This window comes from Seriola aureovittata, chromosome 11 (assembly GCF_021018895.1).
Source record: "Seriola aureovittata isolate HTS-2021-v1 ecotype China chromosome 11, ASM2101889v1, whole genome shotgun sequence".
NCBI lineage: Eukaryota > Metazoa > Chordata > Actinopteri > Carangiformes > Carangidae > Seriola > Seriola aureovittata.
In genome coordinates this window covers 16,761,161-16,784,214 of record NC_079374.1, presented here as the reverse complement: position 1 = coordinate 16,784,214, position 23,054 = coordinate 16,761,161, and the positions used below count along the sequence as shown (strand labels likewise).

The 23,054-nt window shown below is 40.6% G+C and overlaps 1 protein-coding gene across 3 annotated transcripts; it reads left to right on the top strand.

The window, feature by feature from the left end:
- Positions 1-743: 743 nt before the first annotated feature.
- vwc2l (von Willebrand factor C domain containing 2 like) lies at positions 744-23,019 on the top strand. Of its 3 annotated transcripts, none has more exons than XM_056389910.1 (5): positions 744-1,548; positions 2,491-3,018; positions 7,997-8,110; positions 14,252-14,381; positions 19,260-23,019. In XM_056389910.1, the coding sequence occupies exons 2-5, from the start codon at positions 2,605-2,607 to the stop codon at positions 19,409-19,411; spliced, it is 810 nt and encodes a 269-aa protein (XP_056245885.1). In that variant the 5' UTR covers positions 744-1,548; positions 2,491-2,604; the 3' UTR covers positions 19,412-23,019. The 3 variants fall into 3 exon arrangements, with proteins under 3 accessions (XP_056245885.1, XP_056245886.1, XP_056245887.1); XM_056389911.1 differs by having other exon boundaries at positions 746-1,548; positions 8,012-8,110; XM_056389912.1 differs by lacking the exon at positions 7,997-8,110 and having other exon boundaries at positions 753-1,548.
- The last annotated feature ends 35 nt before the right edge of the window (positions 23,020-23,054 follow it).

Below are 23,054 nucleotides of genomic sequence, written 5' to 3'. Positions count from 1 at the left end.
GGTTGACAGGTGTTTCAAGTGAAAGAACTGGTATAAAATAGCAGGTTTTAATCACTCAGATCAAGGCCATGAGCACAAAACAGGCCATAAGGTTGCCGTTGATAAGATGTGTATGATCCCTCATGGGAGTGACTAATTAAGTGAAGGTCTTTTTGGGTGCTACTCAGTCATCTGTGCTCAGACTGAATGTGGTCAGGCAGTGGCCCCTACGGGCTACCATCTGTAAAACAAAACGGATGCTGCTCTGCAAAACCATACTGTATTTTTTTCTGTTATTGTTGTAGGGGCTGAGAAGTCAGACTCCCTTTTTTTGCGTTGCACCACAGAATACAAATGGGTTTCTGTAAACTGTGCTGCAAATAATGAGTGACTCAGGGAAACATGCTGCAGGTCATATGTGAAGACAGTCTGGCACGCACGGGCACACACACAGACACGCAGACACACACACAAACACACGCACGCACGCACGGACACACAGACAGACAGACAGATGATGAAACTAAACGTGCACACAGGGCGCACCCGTTTATAAACACAAAAAGGCACTCAGACACATCTGACAGATCTAACCCACCTCTTCGATTTACCAGACCCCCCCCGGAAATCTCTTGACTACTAACCACTTATCTCGTCGTCTGACTTTATTTTAGCCTTTAACTCTTGCAGGAGCAGTTCCACAAATGCAGTTGGAGTTGTCCTCGGTTCGTGAGATGTGCCCATTGTTTCGTCTGTGAGTGACAGAGAGAGAGAGAAAGAGCGAGAGAGAGAGAGAGAGAGAGAGAGAGGGAAGCGGGGGGGAAGTCGGGGGACAGGGAGGGGGGCGCTCTGCTCTGCTCAGTGCAGGACGCAGGAGACAGTCGCTCTCCAAGGTGCTGAAAGTCGGAGCGCTCCCTCCTCAGTCTCGCCTACTGACTGTGAATGCGACCTCTGGCGAAAACCGAAAATCACGTAACGACCTGCTTCAACGCTTCATGGTTTATTTCTTCTTTTTTTACACTCCTAACTTCTATCCATCGGGATTTTTTATTTTTTATTTTTCTTGCAAACCGCTGGATGTACTGGCTACACACATATGTGCAACAAGACTGACTGCTGCTTTCTAACATTCACCTGCATCGTTGGGAAATATTGAATTGACTCCGGATTCTCAGGAAAACGCTACAGAGGGTTTTTTTCTTTCCTGGCTGTTTTTTTTTCTTCTCGCTCTCTGTTTCTCTCTCCGCACCGCATGCCTCTGGACGTGAACTGTGATATTGTCTCAAAAAAGGTGAGTCCGATGAGGATAACCATGAAGCAGACCTACTTTTACGTGGATGTGGTTTTCTTTACGCTGGAAAAGGGGGAACCGTATCTCCAAAAGGCTGGTGTTTAATTGGTTTTAAGCCCATCATCACGACCGAGGGGGAGGATTATAGTATCTCGTGGAGCCTGGTGAATTTACCCTGTGGATAAAGTGAAGTTTCCAAAAGGCTAAGCGACTACATCCCTCTATGTGTTGGGCTCTCTGGCTTCACACTAAGTGGATATCAAGCTTATTTCAACGCGGTGAGTTTTGCCCTGTCGCTTAATTTACATCCTTGTTGTCACAGGCATTTCAATTGATCTGTCAAGACGCGCAGCACTTTGGTTCCAGGCTAAGAGAAAATATTTATCTCCAGCCAGGCCTAGATATTGCTTAACTGTCTGGATTTTTTTTTTGCTCTGTGTTTTCCCCTTCCGAATGGGGTTGTGTATTTTGGGTTTAACCGTTGCGCATTTAATAATGACTCGGGACATTTGCATGTTACACAGCTGATTTAGTAAGAACAGGTTACTGTAGATCCAATGTTAAAGCGGTGATTTGTATAATGACTGGCTCATTGGGAATGTGATGCAGACTAATAGCTACCTGTTGTCTGTAGTCGCTCCCACAGAGTTTGAAATTGTACAAAGATAGCTAATAGGCTGGGTTTTACTGAATGTGGAGAAGAATTGTGTGAAGAATAACCGACACTCCACCCACTTCAGATAATGGATGTTTTAACCTTTTCCTCTGTTGTTGGATGTTCAGCTACTGCTGAGATATTGCACGAAGAGGATCATTTGTAGGCTGTCTGAGCACCCTTGCGCACCACACATACACACGCGCGCGCGCGCGCACACACACACACACACACACACACACACACACACACACACACACACACAAACTACATGCTTCTTATGTTAATAAAGGTTTTCTATTTTCTTTCAAGTGTAATGACATTAGCCTGTTGAGTAAGCCGCACTAGGGAATCCCATTTGTCTCTGCAGATAGAAAAACAATGAAATACACTTGAATGATCCCTATAAAAACAATTGGCTGCAGCAAATCAAATATACATAGGCTTAAGCAAAAAAAAAAGGAAAAGTGCTGGGAAGGTGAGGCTTAATGGTTTTTGAGGATGTGCAAAACAGCAGCAGCACAGTCACCATCCATCACATCATCTCTTATTTGTTCCACTGCAGCCCATTTCCTCAAGTGATGATGATGATGATGATGATGATGATGATAATGAAGCGCAGGATGGATCCGGAGAGGATACCGGGAGCCTAAGGATGACATCCACACAATCTTGTTGAATGAGGATATCGATGCTGCGGCGAAGGATGGGGCCTCTCCTGTCGCCCGCCTGCGTCCTCCTGCTGGCCCTGAGCACCGTGTCTCCGGCCACGGTGGGTAACCCCGAGGATTACGCCGCGGACGAGGCGGAGCGGACCGCCAGTGAAAACATCGTCTTCGATGACTACCGGGGGAAAGGATGCGTGGACGACAGTGGCTTCGTCTACAAACTGGGGGAGCGCTTCTACCCGGGACACTCGAACTGTCCGTGCGTGTGCACGGAGGACGGGCCTGTGTGCGACCAGCCCGAGTGCCCCAAACTGCATCCCAAGTGCACCAAAGTGGAACACAATGGATGCTGCCCCGAGTGCAAGGAGGTTAAAAACTTTTGCGAGTACCGGGGGAAAACATACAAAATCCTGGAAGAATTCAAGGTAAGACTTGACTTGTACGATAAGGTCCATTATAGATCAGTGTTTCTAAATAACCAGCTTTATTTCTTACATTTCTTTATTGAATCAGTGGTTCAGGTGCGTCAGCTTTCAAAAACCCAAGTCATGGCAGGATTCTAGCATTTAATAAAATGCCATTAGTGCCATCAACATTTCCAATGTGCACTTTATTTACTGTCTCATAGAGTATTTATGATTTTTTATGGTACAGTGGTAAAATAGTTCCGAAGAACGCATTTGAACTCAGATAGAGCCCAACTGATGCTGATGAGTTGGTTTGATTTTGCCAGGTAGATTCAGTCAGTCACAATCAACGAATCATTCTCATTAAAGTCTGGATGCCACTAAAGCAACCATCTTACATGACAATTTGTCTGGGCTATTCATATAAAATCACATGAACACTCCCAACTAGACTTGCATGTTGATGTCAAGTGATACAGACATTCAAACACAATGCAAAGTCTAATGTCATGACGGTAGCACTATGTCTCATTCGAAAAAAGGCTAGGAAGAATGAAGTAGATCAACCCTCACACTGCTTTTTTTGTTGTAATGTGTTAACAGCATTCATCTTTGTGATACGTACTGTTTAAAAATTATTTGCTGTTTAAAAAAGACAAAATACAGCACAACAGCAGCATTGACCAGCGGTGGGCAGGTGTTAGGGTTTGGGTCACTGAGGCTTTCCGTTTGTGTGATATATATTCAGTGTGTTATACCCGTTCTTGGCATACTGTAAAAGCATCATGAAAATGTGTTTATTGGCCAAGGGCACAAAGATGGCTGCCTCCCAGAGTGGTGCCCCCCCACCTCCAACTCCCTGCACCGTCAACTGAGCATTCACCCAGCATTACTAAACTGGGGGATGCTGTAGCGGTATTTTAATGCTTTGATTTGTGGACACTGAGTCATTGCTGGCAGATACAGTGTATCTCTGTGTCTCCTGCAAAGGGAGCACTACTTTCTACCCATCAGAGCAGTGTCTCAGCAGCTGTTATGGAGCATGACAGTGCTGCCTGATTAAAAATGACACTATGAGCATGACAACTACGATCTGTGTTTAAGCTGTTGCTGCCCATGAGGAAACCTCCCCATTCAAATTGCTCACAAGTGGATTGGGGCTGTAAGTGATTGAAACATAATATGACACAATGCGGCCTAAACAATGGTATAGCTCTATGGTTAATTACAGCGTTTGTTTGCGTCTGTGCAAATATGTACTGAATGGTACATCCGTTATAGTTGTCTCCCAAATGCACTAAAACTCCAATGTAAAACCTAATTCTTTTTTGGGTCTACTGGAGAGATTTGAATTAAGAGTATTCAGGACTAAAGTTAGGTTGGAGCCTCTTTGTTTTTCATTTGAAATGATCCTGCCCTGGATTTAACAATTATATGTCAGGTATATAAGGTTAGATAAAGGGCACCTAAATCTAGTGAGCCCAATATTTGCTGGGAGAGACAAGCCAGCAAACTGGTTATATGACGACAACAGTGGATAGACAATTTTCATAGACAAACAGCCACCAGGTTTAGTAAATGTTGATAAATCAGAAAACAAGAGCATGTTTCATTGTTGTGTTGCCAACTTCAAATGAAACCTGTTCTGAGCGAATACCTGTTAAGTTTTGGCAGACCACCTCAATGAGTGAAGCAGAAATTGTTAGCTACTGTTTTTAAGTGGTAATAAGCACTCCAGAACTAAATGAATACTTGCAACTAACCTTTCAAAAGCTTCTACAAGATTAATTAACATGATCAGTTGCAGTATTCAGCATTATTACTAAGTGTTATAGAGATACCATAAAATACTGTTTAAAACCAAATAGAAAAAAAAGCAAACAAATGAAACAGATATGCAATCATTTATTCACAATTACTTCACTTGGTGCCAGTTAAGCTATTAACATTTGTGCAAAACCCAGATGAGTCTGAGCATGTTACTTCATCTAAGCCTTCTTCTGAGCTATTAATACATGGACATTTGGACGCAACTATTTAGCACTAAAATAAAAAAAATACTGGATTCAAAAATCTCATAAGAGTATGAGACATTACATTTATTTTGTTCATATGTGCAAAATATTAAAAGCCAATATTTGACAACTTGATACGGCTACAATACACCGTATGTGCATTGCAACTCATTATTGTAGGCTAAAGTTAAGGTCTACGAACTAAAACTATTACGTTAAACAGTATAAATTGCTTTTTATTGTATATTTATATTTTTTGCCCAATTGAAGGCAGCAGAACAAGTTGTATACTCGAGACCAAGATAATGACTCACCTTATAAAGGCATTAGGACAAATGCGTTAGCAAGCTGTTGCCTATTTACAAATCTGGCAGACACAGAGCAACATTAACATTCGTATATTCGCTCTCTTTTTAGCTCTGTTTTTGGTCTCTACCAAGCCTTGGGGAAATACTGTATCCCACTCTTTAGCAGCTAAATGCTCCGCTATGTTCCCTAGCTATTCACTGACTTTGTCACGTCTGCTGTTTGGTGCTGCACAGGCAGTTTGTGGTTGGTTTAAAAGATCATTTTCACCACACACTGCCGTCTAATGCAGCTAGAGATGAGGTTCGTGAGAGCCAGTGAGCCAGAACAGTAGAGTTGCAGACTGTAAACTAAATCAGTTGAAAGATGCTAAAATGTTCTGTGGAGCTGAGGGTCTACCTGAAGGGAATTTTCTATAGTTAGTTATAATTACTTATTTCACCCATTATTCATGAGCAAATATTGATTAGTGCAGCTTTAAAGTTAGGGAAAGATATTAATTATGATTATTTAACAAAAAACATAAAGGCTGACTACTACTAATAGTAAAAGAGGAACATAAACCAGGGCTGCCTCCGTCAAAGGCAAATGCCTGTTTACAAATTTTGTTAAACATAATTTGCATTAAAATCTGACTGGAAATCTAATCAAACAGTCATCACAAACTAATTTTTAATATAAATTTCATTGCAGTTTTGACTGACTTGAATAAGTTTAATTTTAGGATTAACCATTCCCCAATGACTCCCACAAATTTAAGAGATCCCAAAGTAAATTGTGCTTTGCATAAAATCACCCCCTGATTAAGTTAGTCATCAGTACAAGGAAACACTGTATTTGTACTGTCTGGCTCCTGCAAAACATCTTGTAATTTGTCATATGTTTGTTTCATTTTGCATTCACAATGACTTCAAGGCGAGGCAAAGAAACCTCTGCTGGGACACGTTGGAACATGTCACACCTGGGAATATGAGCATGTCATGTCACTGGAGCAAATTGAAGCAGGCAGGGGGCTACACAGTGAGTTAAGCCAAATAAGATGTAAGACAAAACTAATTATTAAACATTCTGTTACAGTTTATCTGTGGGAATACAAATTTTGAGGAATCAGACAAAACCAAAAGAACCACAACATAGTAAAAAGGCAATGACTGGGAATTGTCCATCAGTTAATGTAAAACATTTTAGGTTGCTGTTCATTTTCACTGTCAATAATCTGCTTCTAGTACATTCAGCCAGATGAGGGGAGAGTCATAACATCCTGGTTTTCTAGTGTTAACAGCATTTTTATGCCTCTAGGGGCCATTATGCTTGTGCTGAAATAATTGGTTGATTAACTGATTAGTCAATCAACATAAACCTGAATCAACAATTTAGAAATGCAATTAATCATTTCAGTCATTAATCAAGCATAATCATCAAATACTACAGGTTCTAACCTGTCAGATTGTGTGTTTTGCATTATTACAAATTGAATGTCTTTGGGATTTGAACTGTTAATTGAACAGTCAGTTACCTTGGGCTTTTAAAAAAATGTGACATTGATTAGTTCATTGCTCAAAAATACTAATCAAATGATTGCTAATGAAAATTAATTTTTAGTTGCAGCTCTACATCACGTGATGGAACATCGGCATTAAAATGAGGTGAAAACCAGCCTGTTTAAAACCTATGTACTTAATATGTACTGATTGGTGTGTTTGCGTGTCGGACAGCATCAAACTCCGTCCTGCATTGGGATGCAAGCCCAGAGATTGTGTAAGAGCTGCTGTGTGTGCAAAAGCCATACAGTTTAATGTGAGATCAAGTCCATCAATACTGCAACTCACCATCATGCTAACCTTGACTAGAGGCTGTTGAGAGGGAAGAACACTTCTTCATACTTCGGGGGGGGGGGGGGGGCATTCATTTGTTCTTATCGATTGTCTTGGTGACAGCAGTAAGGAGAAAGGAAATCTTTGGTGCAGGATTATCAACCCCTCCATCTAAAACCATACAAGTAACTCTAATGTCTTAGTCCACATCCAGTGTGGAGGTAGAGTCTTTTCAGCAAGGACATGAAAGCTTCGGAACCCTGCAGTGTTCGCGGAAATCAAAGGCCGTCAGTATCTGAGATACAGACCCCTGTTTAGAGATGCCGACAGGTTAACCTTTGGTGTGGGCCTCATTGGCATTTCCTTGCGTGCTGCACCGTGCAGACGTTTGCATTTATATTCAGTAGCAGATGATGGAGACGAAGTGCAGAGACACAGCGTCTCCGAAAGATACCAAAACAGATGTGGTCAGTTTAGGGCTTCTGGGATGCTCGGTGTCTAAGTTTGAATGGTGAGCTGGTGTAGCTATTCATAGTCTGGCATCAACTAACACTTGTTTAATTTTCCAGTTTTATTATGCTGAAAAACACATCATGCAATAGGTTAGTCATTCAGTCCCATGTAAGCAGATGTACAGTCACTGTCATGTTATCTAATGCTGGTATAACTCATGCATCAGCAACCTGACAAATAAATAAGTCATACAAGTATTTCCCAGTACCAATTAAGTATTTACTTTTAGGAACATAGTGTTGAATACTGATGTAGATTTTGCAGGTGCAGATTTACTACCAGTGGGTGTATTTTTTATTATTTTGTTTTGTTACCCTGCAAGAGAGTCATGCCACTCAACCTTAGTAGGTGTTTCACCTACAGGGTTCCCCATCAGATGAGGAAGGGACCAGCCCACCCAGCAAGGCTGCCGGCGTGCCTCTGGCCTCAGCGCAGCTACAATCAAGAACCAGGAGATATAGGGTGAGTTCAGATCCCAGATCGTCAGGCTAGGGCTGGGATGTGAACTCAAATGTGAACAATCCCGTCCGTGCTTCCTGCGATCCGCCCTCGGGAAGGGATACAGAGTTGAGAAAGGGGGGGAGGGCTCCAGCATTTTCACTGATAAAAAGGTACACACAGTAGAGTTCAGCCAACAGACTATCGTTCCCATTTAGAAGCAACTAATGTTAATTGATTAACTTGCAAGGAATATAACTGCAAAAACACGCAGCCATAACACTTTATTTTTACTTACCTTCCTTCAATTCCCATGAGACAGGCACTAATCTATCCGGTGCAGTGCAGTTTAGGAAGGGAGCTTAAATGTTAAGGCAATTTCATTTTAAGAGAAAAATATGTTATGCACCTGTTATAGATACAAATGATAGAAAATAAAGTTTTTTTGTAATGTCTGTTTTTCATAACTTTTAATTGTCCTCTCAATACAACAAAGGCCCTTGTAGAACTTGGTGAACCATAATTGCAAAAACGTACTGTGAAAGCACATGTGCAGACAATGAAAATAATTGATTTAAAGCAGCATGCACACAAAGTTCATTTCGTACACAACAGTAATTAGTAAGTGCTTTTCAGCACAGAAAAAAAACAGCCATAAAAGCTGTAAAAATGATTGCTCAAATTGATTTTCCTGTCCAATTTGCCAGAAGCAAAAAGGGTCCTAATTATAAGAAATTATTAAGTGCAAACAATTAGGCCACAAAGAATTTCCAGACAAGTTTTTCTGGTTTGAACTTTCATTTAAACCACCCCTGTATAAATATCACCAGTATTTTCAGCATCCAGCTCCTCTCATGCACAATGTCTTACCTCCTCTCTCTCTCTGTATTCCCTCACCACCGGTAAAATATTGTTTTGACTTGGACAACAGCAGCATGCAGTTTGACTGTCAATCCATTCCCGTCACTCCTATTAACCGCATGGGTGAGTTTCCCGTGACCCTGTTGTCCAGCCTCAAAGTATTTTACATTACCATTTGCCCCAGGTGAAGGTTATTTGACTATTCATTGCTTCCCTGCCCGGTTTCCATTTGTCTCAGGGTGGGAATGAAAGGCATGACAGCCGATTGACTCTAAAAGCCAGCCAATAAGATGGGGACAACAGGAGACTTTTCTTCACCAAAACATCTGGCAGCACGTCTAAATTCAGTGCTGGTGCTCCATTTTCTTTTGTGAGCCTGGGCTAAGGCGTGACTGATCCTCTTCACAGTAGACCTCACACAAAAGGATGCACTGAAAGCACCAGGCACCACTGAATACATTGAAAGAACCTGCAATGTGTCATAAGTACATGGAGTAGTTTTCTTTTCCAAATTACAATTTTAATATACTTCTGTCTATGAGGCATCTGGAATGACAGGCTTCTAGCTGAGCTGTATCACTGGTTAATATGGCAGATAGAGAAATGCCACTGTCTCTCAGAGCCAGTCCTCTTGTCTGTACATTAACATCACATGGCTGTAGCTGTAAGATCAAGAAAACACCGCTAGATAACTCTCAGTATTGCATGCAGTATGTGAAGAAGCCAGCTGCCCATTTCTTACACTTCCACAAAAATAAAAATGAATGTTAGCCAGAAACAACAAAAACTAAGTTGCAGCTTTGTTGTTTCTGGCTTACATTTATTCTAAGTATTGACTGGATTCCCTCAAACTAAATTAATAATATATGTTAATTCTTATGTTGAGTTTAATTCTAGTTTATTCCTACAGTCTACCAGCAGCCACTATTTTTCAGACCATGCATTTGCAAAGAAAAAACAATGAAAGGTTTAGTCATGCATCACTAATGTGTACTTTAAGGACTTCTATATGATGTCTAATTATCTTCCTCTCTATCCTCTAAGATAGTAATATGTCAATCTGTGCCAGATGCAGACTCTAGCGAAACTGTGTCTAACTGCCCCCATTTTTATGTTTAAGAGTAATTTCCTTGTTGTATGTTTGGCAGCTTATCAAGGATGACTCAAAATTGGATCCTTACTATCCACTATCTAATTGTCCTGCTTCTACAGTGAATTCATGGTTGTGCTATGCCTTTACTCATTTCTTCTTTTACTTCTAACTGGCATTTACTCGACCATCTACTGCTAAGAAAAGTTTCTGTAAAGGAAAGGAATGCTGTTGCTATTACTACTAGAAGAAGCAGCAATGACATTGTATCAGCTTAATGCTTTGATTGTCCAAGTATGTTCACACATACAGGAAATATTTGACTTCCGCATTTAACCCATGCATGAGCAGTGACCCCGCACGCACCCGCACGCACCCACACACACACACAGGAACAATGGGCAGCTGCGGTGCTGGGGGGGTTGGGTGCTTTTCTCAAGGGCACCTCAGCCGTGAATGCGATGTTCATTCACTGTTCATTCCCTGACCAACATTTAGTTCTGCCCATCCAGGGATTCAAACTGGCAACCTTTCGGTCCTAAGCCTGCTTGTCTAACCTCCAGGACATGTCATTCACACAATTCTGGATTTTGTGTATGTTCTGTTCTTAGCTCTGTTTGGATTTGCTTACACTTGTTGGAAACACACTATTAGACATATATACAGTATATATTACAGGATATATGTTTCTATAGACTTTAGTTTCTGGTTTTAAGTCTTATACTGCTTATTACACTGTGGATATAATGTATTCATAGAACATGAGAAATGTGGTTATTCATATACTTTTATATGTCATTTCAACAATATGCAGGTTTCTGATTGTCTGCGTCAGTGCAGGTCTATCTGACTTCTCCACATCCAGCCACTCTCATTTCTCTACAAACTGAGCTCTTTCAACATTTAAGAATGAGCCCATTTTTGTTTCTGGCTGCCAGGACTCTGCTGCATTCTGGTTTCAGTTTCATCATCTTATCAGCAGTAATAAAGGACAAGAGCAGCAATCCAATTTATCCTCCGCATTCAGACTTTCTTGCAAGACTTTCACTTTCCATTTAGCATATCATCAGAATTTTGTTTTACTGACTAACAACTAAATAATTCAAGTTGAGGATATGTTTTCACACATTATGCTCTCTGATCAGGAGGATGGATAAGGTGTCTACAGGTCCTCATATCATAGTACTAGCTAGTATTTTTGTTTGTACTCACAAACAGGATATGTTCTTATCCAAAATATCATGTTTACATTGCCAAAGACATAGTCGAGATTCCCACATTAACCATGTAAGTGTGCATGCATACACACTGAGTGTGTTTGAACTTCCATTCAAACAATGCATCTCATTATTAAACTAGTGTTGCTTCAGTTCCCTGAAGAGACATATTTATTATTACATAATAATTGACTGAGCCTGGGTTTCTGTTGCTGGTCATGTCAATGTAAAGTAAGGGTGTAATTGCTTTTATGTGTTGCCCCAGGTTAGGGTACTTCATCTTTTCTCAACCTGGAAAGCTGACAGACAACTAAGCTCAGCTTTACATATGAAATTACTGGTCCTGAGACCAAGCCAAATATCCCTATTGGAGGAACATGCAGAATCATAACCTGAAATGTAGTCATTATCATGAATCCAGATCATATATGGCAGACAGAGCCCTATATGCTCCACTACTGACCCTGAATCCCACCTTTTCTGCCCCCAAAGGTTAAGCCTGTCAGGTTGACAAAATGTAGTCCATCATCCATATGTATGAGACACCATCTTTCGATTTAATTGGTACATTTCCGTATTAGCCCTCAAACTGACAGAAAGGCGGATAAATGTAAGGGTGTTTAACTCTGTGATAGAGATATATTTTTGCCATGGTTTGTTTATGTGAGAAGACTGGTGTTGACTACTTGTGTGGGTAAGATATGAGAGGAATTTCTGATAGGAATTTCTAATGAGAGGTAGTTCAAGTTATAGAGGTTCAGATGTCATCTATATGGGTATTTCTTAAAAGCCTTTATCATTTAAGTGCAGCTTCGACTGAAAAGGAAAAGCCTTGAGTCGGGTTTTACATCAGAGGCAGGCAACATACACAGTGAATAAGAAGAAATCTATCATCAACATCAGTTGGAGTGTGAATCTTTTAAAGCAGAGACACAGAACATGGGCTTTTTATACCAAGACACAAACAAGTCACAGACGTTTCCACGCGTAATTGCAGTCGCTGCTCTTGCACTTATTCATTCCTTTGTAGGGAACCTGATCTTTAATCTGACTAACTTTTTGTTGTCTCTTAGAAACATCATATCACATATATAGTTCCACATCCTAGTTCTTAATCCCACTGGGCAGTTGTCTGAAATATCAACTGAACTGTATCCAATACACAGTTGGGACAGTTTTCTACTGCGGGGTAGGGGGTAACTGCCTTAGGTTCGTGCCTGAATTTTCTCTGATATGATCCTCACTGGAGCTTTTGGAGATCTCATTCTACACATGCAGAAGACTGTTTTAAGATCAGGAAGTGTGGCCACAATTATGCTCTTGTTTTCCTTTGCACTGTTTACCCATCTCCATCTCCAAATGTTGCTCATATCCAATTTGTGGCTGCAGTGCATCCAGAATGCATAAATCCTAATAAATATACAAGCCCTACACTTCCTCTTTTGTACCACTTAATGCATCATGGCAAAATTGGCTGATAAAAGTCACAAGAAGGCATCCAGTATTACCATATCTTTGTCACTCATCTCTAAACAAAACAGTAAAATTATTGTTGTCATTACTACAATTCAATTTGTCACCAGTAGATGGGAATATAACAAAACCAGCTCAAACTAATGCATTTGGGACAGTTGATGGCATAATAAGAAAAACAAAATCATTAATTTTGTCTAGTATTTAAAGCAATAGTTTTCTTTCATGTCTGTCTGGTAAACTGTGGCCAACAGCTGGCTAGCTTAGCTTAGTTTAGCATTAAGACTGGACAGGGGGAAACAGCTATCCTGGCTCTGTCAATGGGTAACAGAATCTGTCCACCAGGACATCTAAAGCTCACTAAAAAGCACAGTATCTTGTTTATACAAAAACTAAAGTGTAAAAACAACATAAAATTTCACTGTACAGGCGGGAGAGTTAATCTTCTCATTTAACTCTCAGGAGCAAGTAAATTCCTTTTAAAAAAAAAAAAAAAAAAAAAAAGTATAGGCGACCGTACATGTCAGCATTTGATACCTGAAAGTGAAGCACATTATTCGTCTCCTCAAAGACTAATTTTCAAACATTTGCTGACAAAGAAGTTGGTTTTGAATGCAAATTGATACGCATCAAATATTGACTGCTGCAATTTGGGAGCATTTTGAACTTTAAACCCTTCAAATGGATAACTCACACAGTTTATTATGACTCAGCTGAACCATGTTGTTTGGCTGAAGTCAGTGTTCTCCACATACATTGACCTATCTACCAAAAAAATAAATAAATAAATAAATGAAAAATAAATAAAAAATTTGATCATGGAAGATTTTGGCCCTCTAAGGTTATACAGCATACTGAGTCGCTGAAAGAGCAGACCCAGTGCAGAGAGGCCCTCAAAAGACCGTTCACTGCGATGAGCGGAAAGAAAATCTAATATGATGAACAGTTGACCTTTCATGATTTGGAAACAGTTTGTATTTTTCCACTCCATGTAATTGCATTACAGTTCATTTTCCGGTCAAGAGACTTTGTAAAGATAGACTTAAGAAAGAGGCAGCAGCAAAGAGAGCTGCATAGCACTGATTTACATGTTGCAGAGGTGGTAAGATAAGCCTCTGAACTGTTTCCTGAGGCAGGCCGGAGCAGAATGCACCAAAATACTAAATATCATGAACACCACTTCTTAAATCCCTTATTAGTTATTTCTAGTGATTTTATTCAAAGTCGGCTACAGGCTCTGTTTGTTAAGTACGCAAGTAGCCTAATAAAACTTGCTTTGTGAATAATTTATTAATTTGTGTCTTTGTTTGTCAAGACTGTATGAGGTGTGTATGATAAAAGAAATAATTTTAATTGGAAAATATCAGCAAATATGCAGATGGGAGCAGACTGTTTCTTCAGCTGACCAGTTGTAAGTCATGTAGAGCAGACACACACACACACACACACACACACACAAAAAGGTGAAGCCTACTGAATCATCTAACCTCGATTCGCTGTTTTTCCTCTCCCTTCTGCCCACAGCCGTCACCCTGTGAATGGTGCCGCTGCGAACCAAATAATGAGGTGCACTGTGTGGTGTCCGACTGCGCCGTCCCAGAGTGTGTCAACCCTGTGTACGAGCCGGAGCAGTGCTGCCCCATCTGTAAAAACGGTAAACAGTCATCTCGTCTGGAATTCAACACACATTAAATTTTCATTAAACCAATGATGGCAAGTTTATCTGTGGTATCGCCATTTGATGACCGCGCCTTTAGGGGATGAGGATGTAATTGATGTTTTATGAATTAAAATTATTACCTTGGGCCCGTTGTACACTAATGAGCAGTACTAGTTTTAATTATAAATGACACACTAAGCAGAGTAAACATTAGCCCATTGATTAAAGGCATGGTGGGACGGACTAATGGGTCCTCTGAGAGCCTTTTATCTCACAGTGCCCTGGTGCCCTTGTCACACACAGCCAATCCCTAAATTAGAATTATAGGATTCCAATGGTTCATTGGCTATTTACAAGGGGAGGTGGGAGATGTCCCTTTGCCAGCACCAATCCTGAGGGACAGATGGAGCTTTATGACAAAAGTAGAGTAACTACTTGTCTGCAATGTGATCTTGGCTGAGTACAGACAAAACAGAGCGTTGCATTGTTCAAAATCAAAGAGTTTTACTCTGTCATTTTATAATAATCACATCAAAGCGTCAGGTAATGCAAGCTGGAAGAGCTTGCAAAGAAAGTTTTCTTGAACTCAAATGAGAACCTGATTCTTGTTTACTGCATTCAGTCTTCTCATTATGTGAAGTGCCATACCTAAAATGGAAGCCTGTTTATGAGCATCCCTTTTGAGAGAAGTCAAAATAAATTTCCTGAAACATATATATTTTTTATTTTAAGCAGAGGTTGCCTTTTAAAGAGAGGAATTGAGTTTGAGGTGGATACTAAATGGCCATTTCACCACAAGTACCCACATTTTTTTTTTCACACATTCTCTCATTTCCTCCTCATCCCCCTTGCTTTCTTTCTTTTATTTCAACACACATACACACACATAAAAAACACCCACACTAACAAGGCTGCCGAAGCTGCTAGGAGAGAGCTAATCCAGGCTGACAGGACACAGTGACACCCTTGGCATTTCAGGGTAGGCCTGCCGTTTCTAGGCTCCCTAAGGGCGCCTGGTCAGGCTCTGGCAGCCAGATAAGTCTCTATGGGAGTGGATGGCTGAGGACTGTGAGGAGAGGACAATGAAGGAATACTGTTTAGCTCTCATTTTTGGCCAAGGGACAGGGAACTGTGAAAGGAAGACATTCACTTATGTGCCACATTTGTCTTTTACTATATCTGCTGCATGTGTTGATGTCAAATAATTATGTGAAACGTGCTTTTAAAATGCCAGTGTGTTTTTTGCATTAATGTTTATCTGCCAGTGAAAGAAGACGGATATACTCTACTTATAGCAACAGTTAGTAGTTTGTGGTGGTTTCAACCCCAGACTAACCACAGTTATTTAACTCATGCCACAAGGTTCATCATTTTTACTGAAAAGCTTTTCTCATTTTACAGCCATGCCAACAACTCTATGAGATTGCACTCTGTAGCTAAATGCTAATCTCACTTTGCTAATATGCACAAAATAACAATGTTATTATGCTTATGTTTAAAATTTCAAATGTCTAACATTTGCAAATTCACACTAAACACAAAGTACAGCTGAAGCTGATGTGGGTCATAAACCAAACTGTTGGACAAATTAAAAACTTAAAAAAGTTTAACTGTTGACAACTAAACATTAGCTTAACATTTAAAAATAAAACTGATGAAAGCGTCGTTTTTTTACTTTTATTGTCACATCCTCCTCCTATGGTGGAGGAACATTTATCCAAAACCCAAAATGTGTGACTCAGAGATACTGATCTCACACAATTTTATGTGAGTCTAGTTCGAGAGGTGAAGAAACATATTCTGTATGGATTACTGTATGTCTGCTGGGTTACTCAGTGTCATGATTGACGGGGCTGTTGCATCTGCAGACAATCTCTACTGCGTAGGAGGTTCAGCTGTAGTATCTGCACAGTGCATTTGCACTGTTCCAGCGTGGGTGAAAGGTCTGGATGAACCCACTCATTCTAAGATAGTTAAAGAAGAGCTTTTGGGTTGTTAAATTTCAAAACCAGTTAGGATTTTCAAGGGCTTACTTAACTGTTACAGGCTGCAATGTTACTGAGAAATGTTTTGCACATTACTAATTAGTTCCCATTAATTGTAGGTTAAAACACGTCTGGATATTTGGGTTAAAATAGGGTTAGGTGTGGTTGGAGATTAATTACTATAGTTCAAGCATGTAAGGAAGGTCCTAACAACATTTCAACATCTAAAAGACGTTTAAACTAAATGTAGCCTGCTACAATTTTTATGTATTTTAACCTGCAAATGACCAAATCAATGATTATGGCTTCCAACATTTTTGTCAGAGCCTTCCATTATATGGATGTAGCTTTTTAGTGAATCTGCTCCTTAGTGTTTCTGAAAACAGCAACAGAGAGCAGAAGGCAGCACAATGGACTAGTCAGCCAGTGGGAGTGCTTATCTCTGAGCTTCACATTCAATGAGTCCGACTGATTCAGCTCTAATCGTTATCATGAATTACATACTATAAATGCATCGGGGGATACATGTAATTATATAATTCTCATGATGAAAATGATAAGTGGTAGTCTGAAAATGGGCAGCGTCTTCTTAGTACAATCGGATTAAACTATTTATAGATCTGCCGGAGGAGGGCTGTCATTGTGATTTTTTTGACAGACGTATCATTGAGTAGCTGTGCCATAGAGCTGGCTACAGTTGAGTATCAGATTCAGTGGACAAGCTGCAGTTTCTTTTTTCCTTTCTGAATTGCAGGTTTTTGGCAGGTGAATTTGTATGAATCATTTCTTACCTTGAGGCAAGAATCCTATTTGAGCCAAATAGACTGTAATGAGTCCTAATATGAATTTACTCCTTAATCTGTAGTGAGGGAGAATATGATGCGCTGAGACAGTCTTGACACAGGACAAACATTTTCTGACTTCACTAAATTTTATTGGCCGTGAATTGATCACAGGCTTGGACGAGTGACCTCGTATCCTTCGAGCGGTGACAGGTAGCTGAAACTGTGTCCTTGTGCCTCCGAATCTGTCTGGCTATAAACAATCACACTTGGCAGCAGCACCGGTCACCCTCTACCCCCATCAACCTCTACTGAGTTTGTCCTGTAACCTGTGCCAGCCATCCAGAGGCAGATCAATGAGAGTTAAGACTTGGCAAGCACTCACAATGTCTCCTCTAAGCTCAGATCAAAGGGCTTTTATCGGGTCAGAATAAAGCATGGGAGTCATCTATGCTGAGGCAAAGGATGGGGATACTAGGTGGCCAACAGCTTCCTTTGTCAGGTTCACATGGATATTTATGGTCTCCTGCACTTTGGCAATAGTGGGAGTTATTGCCAACCGTGTTTGTCTATCTTCAGTCTATTAAAACACCTGGTTAAGGCTAATTAAACGTCATGGTCTTTGTTAAATGATGGCATGCCCCATTTCATGCTTTGTGTCAGTGTGACTTTTCAATATTTAACCAAGAACACACTTGTCTACCTAACGTTAATCAAGTGCTTTGAGTTGCTTACATTACCATAAAAACATTAACAGGTCTGTTTCACTGCTGACATTTTGATATGTATTGATGAGGCAGCATGCACAATACCAGTAACCTGAAACTGAAGCAGCCAAATGGAATTCATCCATCATTTATTTTATCTTATTAATTACACATATGCTTTTCCTACTGCGACATGTCAAAATGCCCTGGCCTGCCCAAGTGGAGTAGTCGAGCAGACTTGCATGCAGCTGTCTTCTTTGTATCTGGGCTCTTCAGATCAACTAAACGTACTGTTTCACATTTACACTGCTAGCATTAAGTTAGCCCATACTAAATCAAATTCACTGGGACACTAAGATGTCCATGAATACTGGCCGTGAAAGCTACTGTGTCTTCAAGAGTTATGAGACATATGAGTTTTTTATGACTCCTCATAGAGGAGTCTTGAATCTGGCAGGTTTTACAGAGCTGACTACTGAGAGCAATCCAAAGTCACCGTCACACCAATTGGGCTGCTGATTGCTTCATTTAAATGATTAAAACTGGGGCGAATTCCTGGCACCTTCTGGCTCTTCTGTCTCAAGAGGCGGAGGGAAAGATACACAGCCTCAAATCACCCCGAGGCAGGGAGAAGCAAATTAGATATAATATCAGGTGGTGTTTACCAATAATGAATGCACTGCATTCTCTAAAAAATGTAACAGCGTTTTTGGTTTCCTTGAGTACAGATCCTAAAATGTACCCCGGATAATCTCTCTCACCATCTGCTGAGATGATCAAATACATGGTTATGAGGTGTTCCAGTGGTGCACAATCAAACACGTTTTAGAATTAAAGGAATCTTATCAACAAAAAAAGAATCCATGCAAGTAAAATCCTACAATGTTTTAAGGATAAATCAGATGTCAAAATTAATCTTTATTGTTTTGGAAGTCAGTACAGTGTGTGCGCGCGTGTGTAGAAAGAAACTCTGTAAGGAATTGCTAAGGAGTTCTGTGGCCTTTTCATACAGACTGAAGTGATTAACACCATTCTCCCTACTGCCTCTCAAAGCAGCTTTCTTTTTCTCTTCCTCTGTCTCTCTCTGTACTCCAGCCTCTCTGTAGTGCCAAGCCAGCGCCTGGCAGGCTTCTCTGCTCACGGTGCATTAGGATGCAAAGCGCTCCATGTCGAGGGAGAAGGGGAGACTAACAAAAGCGCTTTAGTGTTGCAAAAACAAGCCCATCGGTGCATGCCCGTGAAAAGATCTGTACGTCTGCTCTGACTCCCCTAACTCCCTGCAGCTCTCTGCATCACTCCACCACCCCTCCGAAAAGAGAGGCTCTCAGGAGAGCCACATCCATTTCTTGTCATTCTCATTCCTTCTTTCCTGTCTTTCTCTCCCTTCCCATGCGGCAGGTCCAAATTGCTTTGCTGGAACAACGATCATCCCAGCCGGAATTGAAGTAAAGGTGGACGACTGCACCATCTGCCGCTGCCACAACGGAGACTGGTGGAAGCCGGCGCAGTGCTTGCGGCGGGAGTGCCTCAACGGCCAGTCGTTGTCATAGAGAGACTCCACCGGGGATGGTGGAAAAGCTCAGGCAAGGCCCTGCCTACTGCACCATTTTGTATGATTGACAGGGCAGGAGCACAATTCCTAAGTTACCTGAGACAGCGTAGTATCGAGGAGATGCTCTCACAAGCTTCACACAAACACAAATTTAGCCACTGAGAAGAAGACGGAACTTGTCTCATGGCTGTTTCCACCCTCCAGTTTTAATCGTCCTATATATTTTCAGAAATTGACTTGCTTGACTTGCTGCTCTCACACAAAAAGTTTCTAAGCTCCTGGAACTCTTTCCTAACCAGTGGCAATATTGAATTGCTCATGTTGATTTCTGTATGTATGTCATCTGCTTGTCTGTCTGTCACAATCACGCAGGTGTTGTAAAAAATCCAACAGCAGGAAAAACAAACCGTAAGCACACTTAACAGCGCTTTTTTTGTCATATGAGGTTTGACTCCAGTGAAAGCACTGCAAAGCTGTGTTTGAGTTTCACAATTTCACTCTTAAGAGCTTGTTTACAAAATGCACATCACACATAAACGTTTGTGTCTTCATAAGACTTTTTATCACTATGGCGGGAAATCACCTTTAACACTTAGATGACGCTACTCTCAATTTTATAAACTGCTATAAAACCCCAAGACAGAGATTTTATTGATCATCATACCGTGGTTTTAAGTCACATCTCTATATAATAGCAGCACGGGCAAGGTAAGTTGGTACTGTAGAATTAGCTTTAGGACAGGAAAGACGGCAGGCAGCAACCAAGACAAGTAGTTTTTCAACCACTTATAGGGGTAAATGTAAAATTCTGCAACACTGAATCAAAACTGCAACTTCGTGCAGCCCCTTCCGGCTTAATTGTCGTTATTGTTTTCTCTCAAAGGTCCATATCCTCCAAAATATTCCCACTAACTAACTGCTTGAACTTGTTATCAAAGCAATTAGCGAGCCAAGAGCAGCCTGCTTTAATTTCCCTTAATCAAGAAGTATTCTGTGATAAATCCTCCAGCTGGGTGCTTGGCGCTGCTACAGCCTGCATGCTGGGCACAGTCAACAAGAACAGGCAAACAAAAGGGGGGAATTTGCACATGTCTTAATGCTTTTAAGTAGCATTCACATGCACATTGTCCACGTGAACATACGCAAGCACCCCATTCATCCACAATCTCACAGGCACATTATGTTGGTCTGCACCCAGTGAAGCATTTACACCCATAAGTCTTGTTAAGATACAAAGCGGTTACATTATCCCACTGCTATAGATTATCTAATCAGTTTTCTGTTCCTCCCCTCCGTGATATGTAAGAAAAGCTCATCTTGTGTGGTGTGGCTTAAGGCCAGGGCTATAAGATGGAGGCAAGTTAATGTATTGTTTCAGTATTTTACCAGACCACAGTGCTCCTCAAGTGGTTCAGTCGGAAAGAAAAGGCACCCAACCAAGGTCTAAAACATGATGTTTTTGAGATGATAAATACCAGTCATTAATTCAAAGGTGAATTCAAGTAAGCCCATGCCATTCATCACTAGAATTTATTCGATTTCTAGAAAATCCGTTGCTGTTAACCTTTTAGACCCTATTTCTGGGTGGTGATGGATGGGCTGCTTAATAGCAGCTCCCGGCACTCTGTAATGAGACAGAAATGAGCATAGGATAAAGACCGATGACTAAAGACCTATATTACCTTAAAAAGGCATTAAAACTAATTTTTGGAAGAATCCCACACTCCACAAATTCTGCTGCATGGTCTTAAACTGCAGCACCTGGGTGGTGGAGGAATCGTAGAAGTGAAAGAATGTGGGTGGAGTCCAATCTTAGGTGCAACAATGGAGCCCGAGTCATTTTCATCATTTAGCTACAGTGATTTAGTGTCTTTCAGTGTGAAAAGACAGACCTCATCTATCTGGCTTGAGGTCTGCAGACTCATAAAACCAAACTGACATCTATGGTTTATCAATCACAGCCTCACTGCTCCAGACATTTTGGGATAAATAAAGGAGCTTCATTCATCTTAATTACTTTAAATGTCACATAATTATTCAGCCTATACATGTATCCCCCAAAACATATTGGAATTACTTTACTGGGTAGCATTAGAGAAAAGAGTGAAGTCAGAGTGCCAGGTGACAGGGCTCAGAGGCATTGCTGCCACCACTGATGCCTTATTGCTACTGTTGCAGATAAAATTCACAAAGCATGGCCTTTGGCTTCATGCTGCATGGACAGCCCAGACTGCTTTAAGTGCAACCTTGTTTGCACTCCTCTGTGCAATGGTTTCCTGTCATGTATTTACTAAACTTAGCCATTGTGTTACATTCCAGTAACAGCCAGCAGGGTGAGGAGTACGAGGACAAGGACAGTTCAATCACAGCTACAAATATGGATTTGAATTCACAGATAAAAAGATTTTTTTGATATAAATAAATGGAGAAGCAGCAAAAATGGCAGATAGAGATAACCTAGCAACTTGATCTTTGTGACACTGAAACTCATTGTCCTGTATAATAGTTGTGATACAGCTTTTGTGGTACACTTCATTTGGTGAGCTAACTTGGGGGAGCCATGGCTGCTCATCTCCTTAATTTTATAAGCTGCTTTCATCAACTGGATATGAAGGTAGGAGTGAAGGAGTTGAGGTGGTAGGTGTCAACAGAAAGTCAAACCATCCAGACCAAGATCATGTTCAACCAAGCTGAGCTGTGATTCAGACTGTTAGTGGGAAGAAAAAAAAAAACAAAAAAAAACAGCTGTAATTACCTTTATTGCTCTCATTGAGAATTAAAGAGGATCAGTCTAGATCCATATGGATTAACAAACAATAGATGCCTATGTGTGTCACATGAGAGAATAGGCTGTATTTTAAAAACACAAGAGGTGTTTAAGTGGCACACATGCATATATGCTTCTCAGAGAGAGACTCTGCCTGGGCAAACCAGGGGAAATTACATTTCCTCTTGCAAATACATGAAGCTGGACAGTTTCAAGGACAAATCAGCAGCACAGTTTGTCTTTGTTCATTGTCTGCCAAGAAACTTGAGTCTTTATGTCTGTCTGTGAATGTCTATTCAGATGACCCCATCTGTGCCGTCATCATTCAAACCGCAGGCTTGTACATGGGCATTTTGTAAAGGTAAACCACTCGTTCTTTCCACGAGACACCGACTTACTGTAGCTGGAAACTATGAAAGATTGTTTTTTTTCCCTCCCTTATGTTTTTTTTTCAACAACAAAACTGTTACATAAAGTGTGCCTGAAAACCAACACAGTACTATCTGGAATAGGAAGAGAGAAACCCTGTTATTATACAATCAGTTGTATTAGTTTCTGGGGCACCAAGGGTCTGTTCATGCGGCACTAAAATGTGTTGTAGTATCATTTCTATAACAAATTTGAAATTTTTAAAATGAAAAGCATCTTTGATTGTATATGAATACATGCTCGCACAGCTTGACCCTAAACTGTTCAAGAGGCAAAGGGTCCAAATTTCAAAAGTTATACAACCCTTGGTGCTCCCCATGTTGTCCATATGTAAATATGCTCAAACATATAATGTGTATTCTGAAATTTGAGGTGGAGTAAAAAAAAAAAAAAAAAAAAAAAAAAAAAAACACGAATAAGAAATGTGTATTATTCATCGAGACAA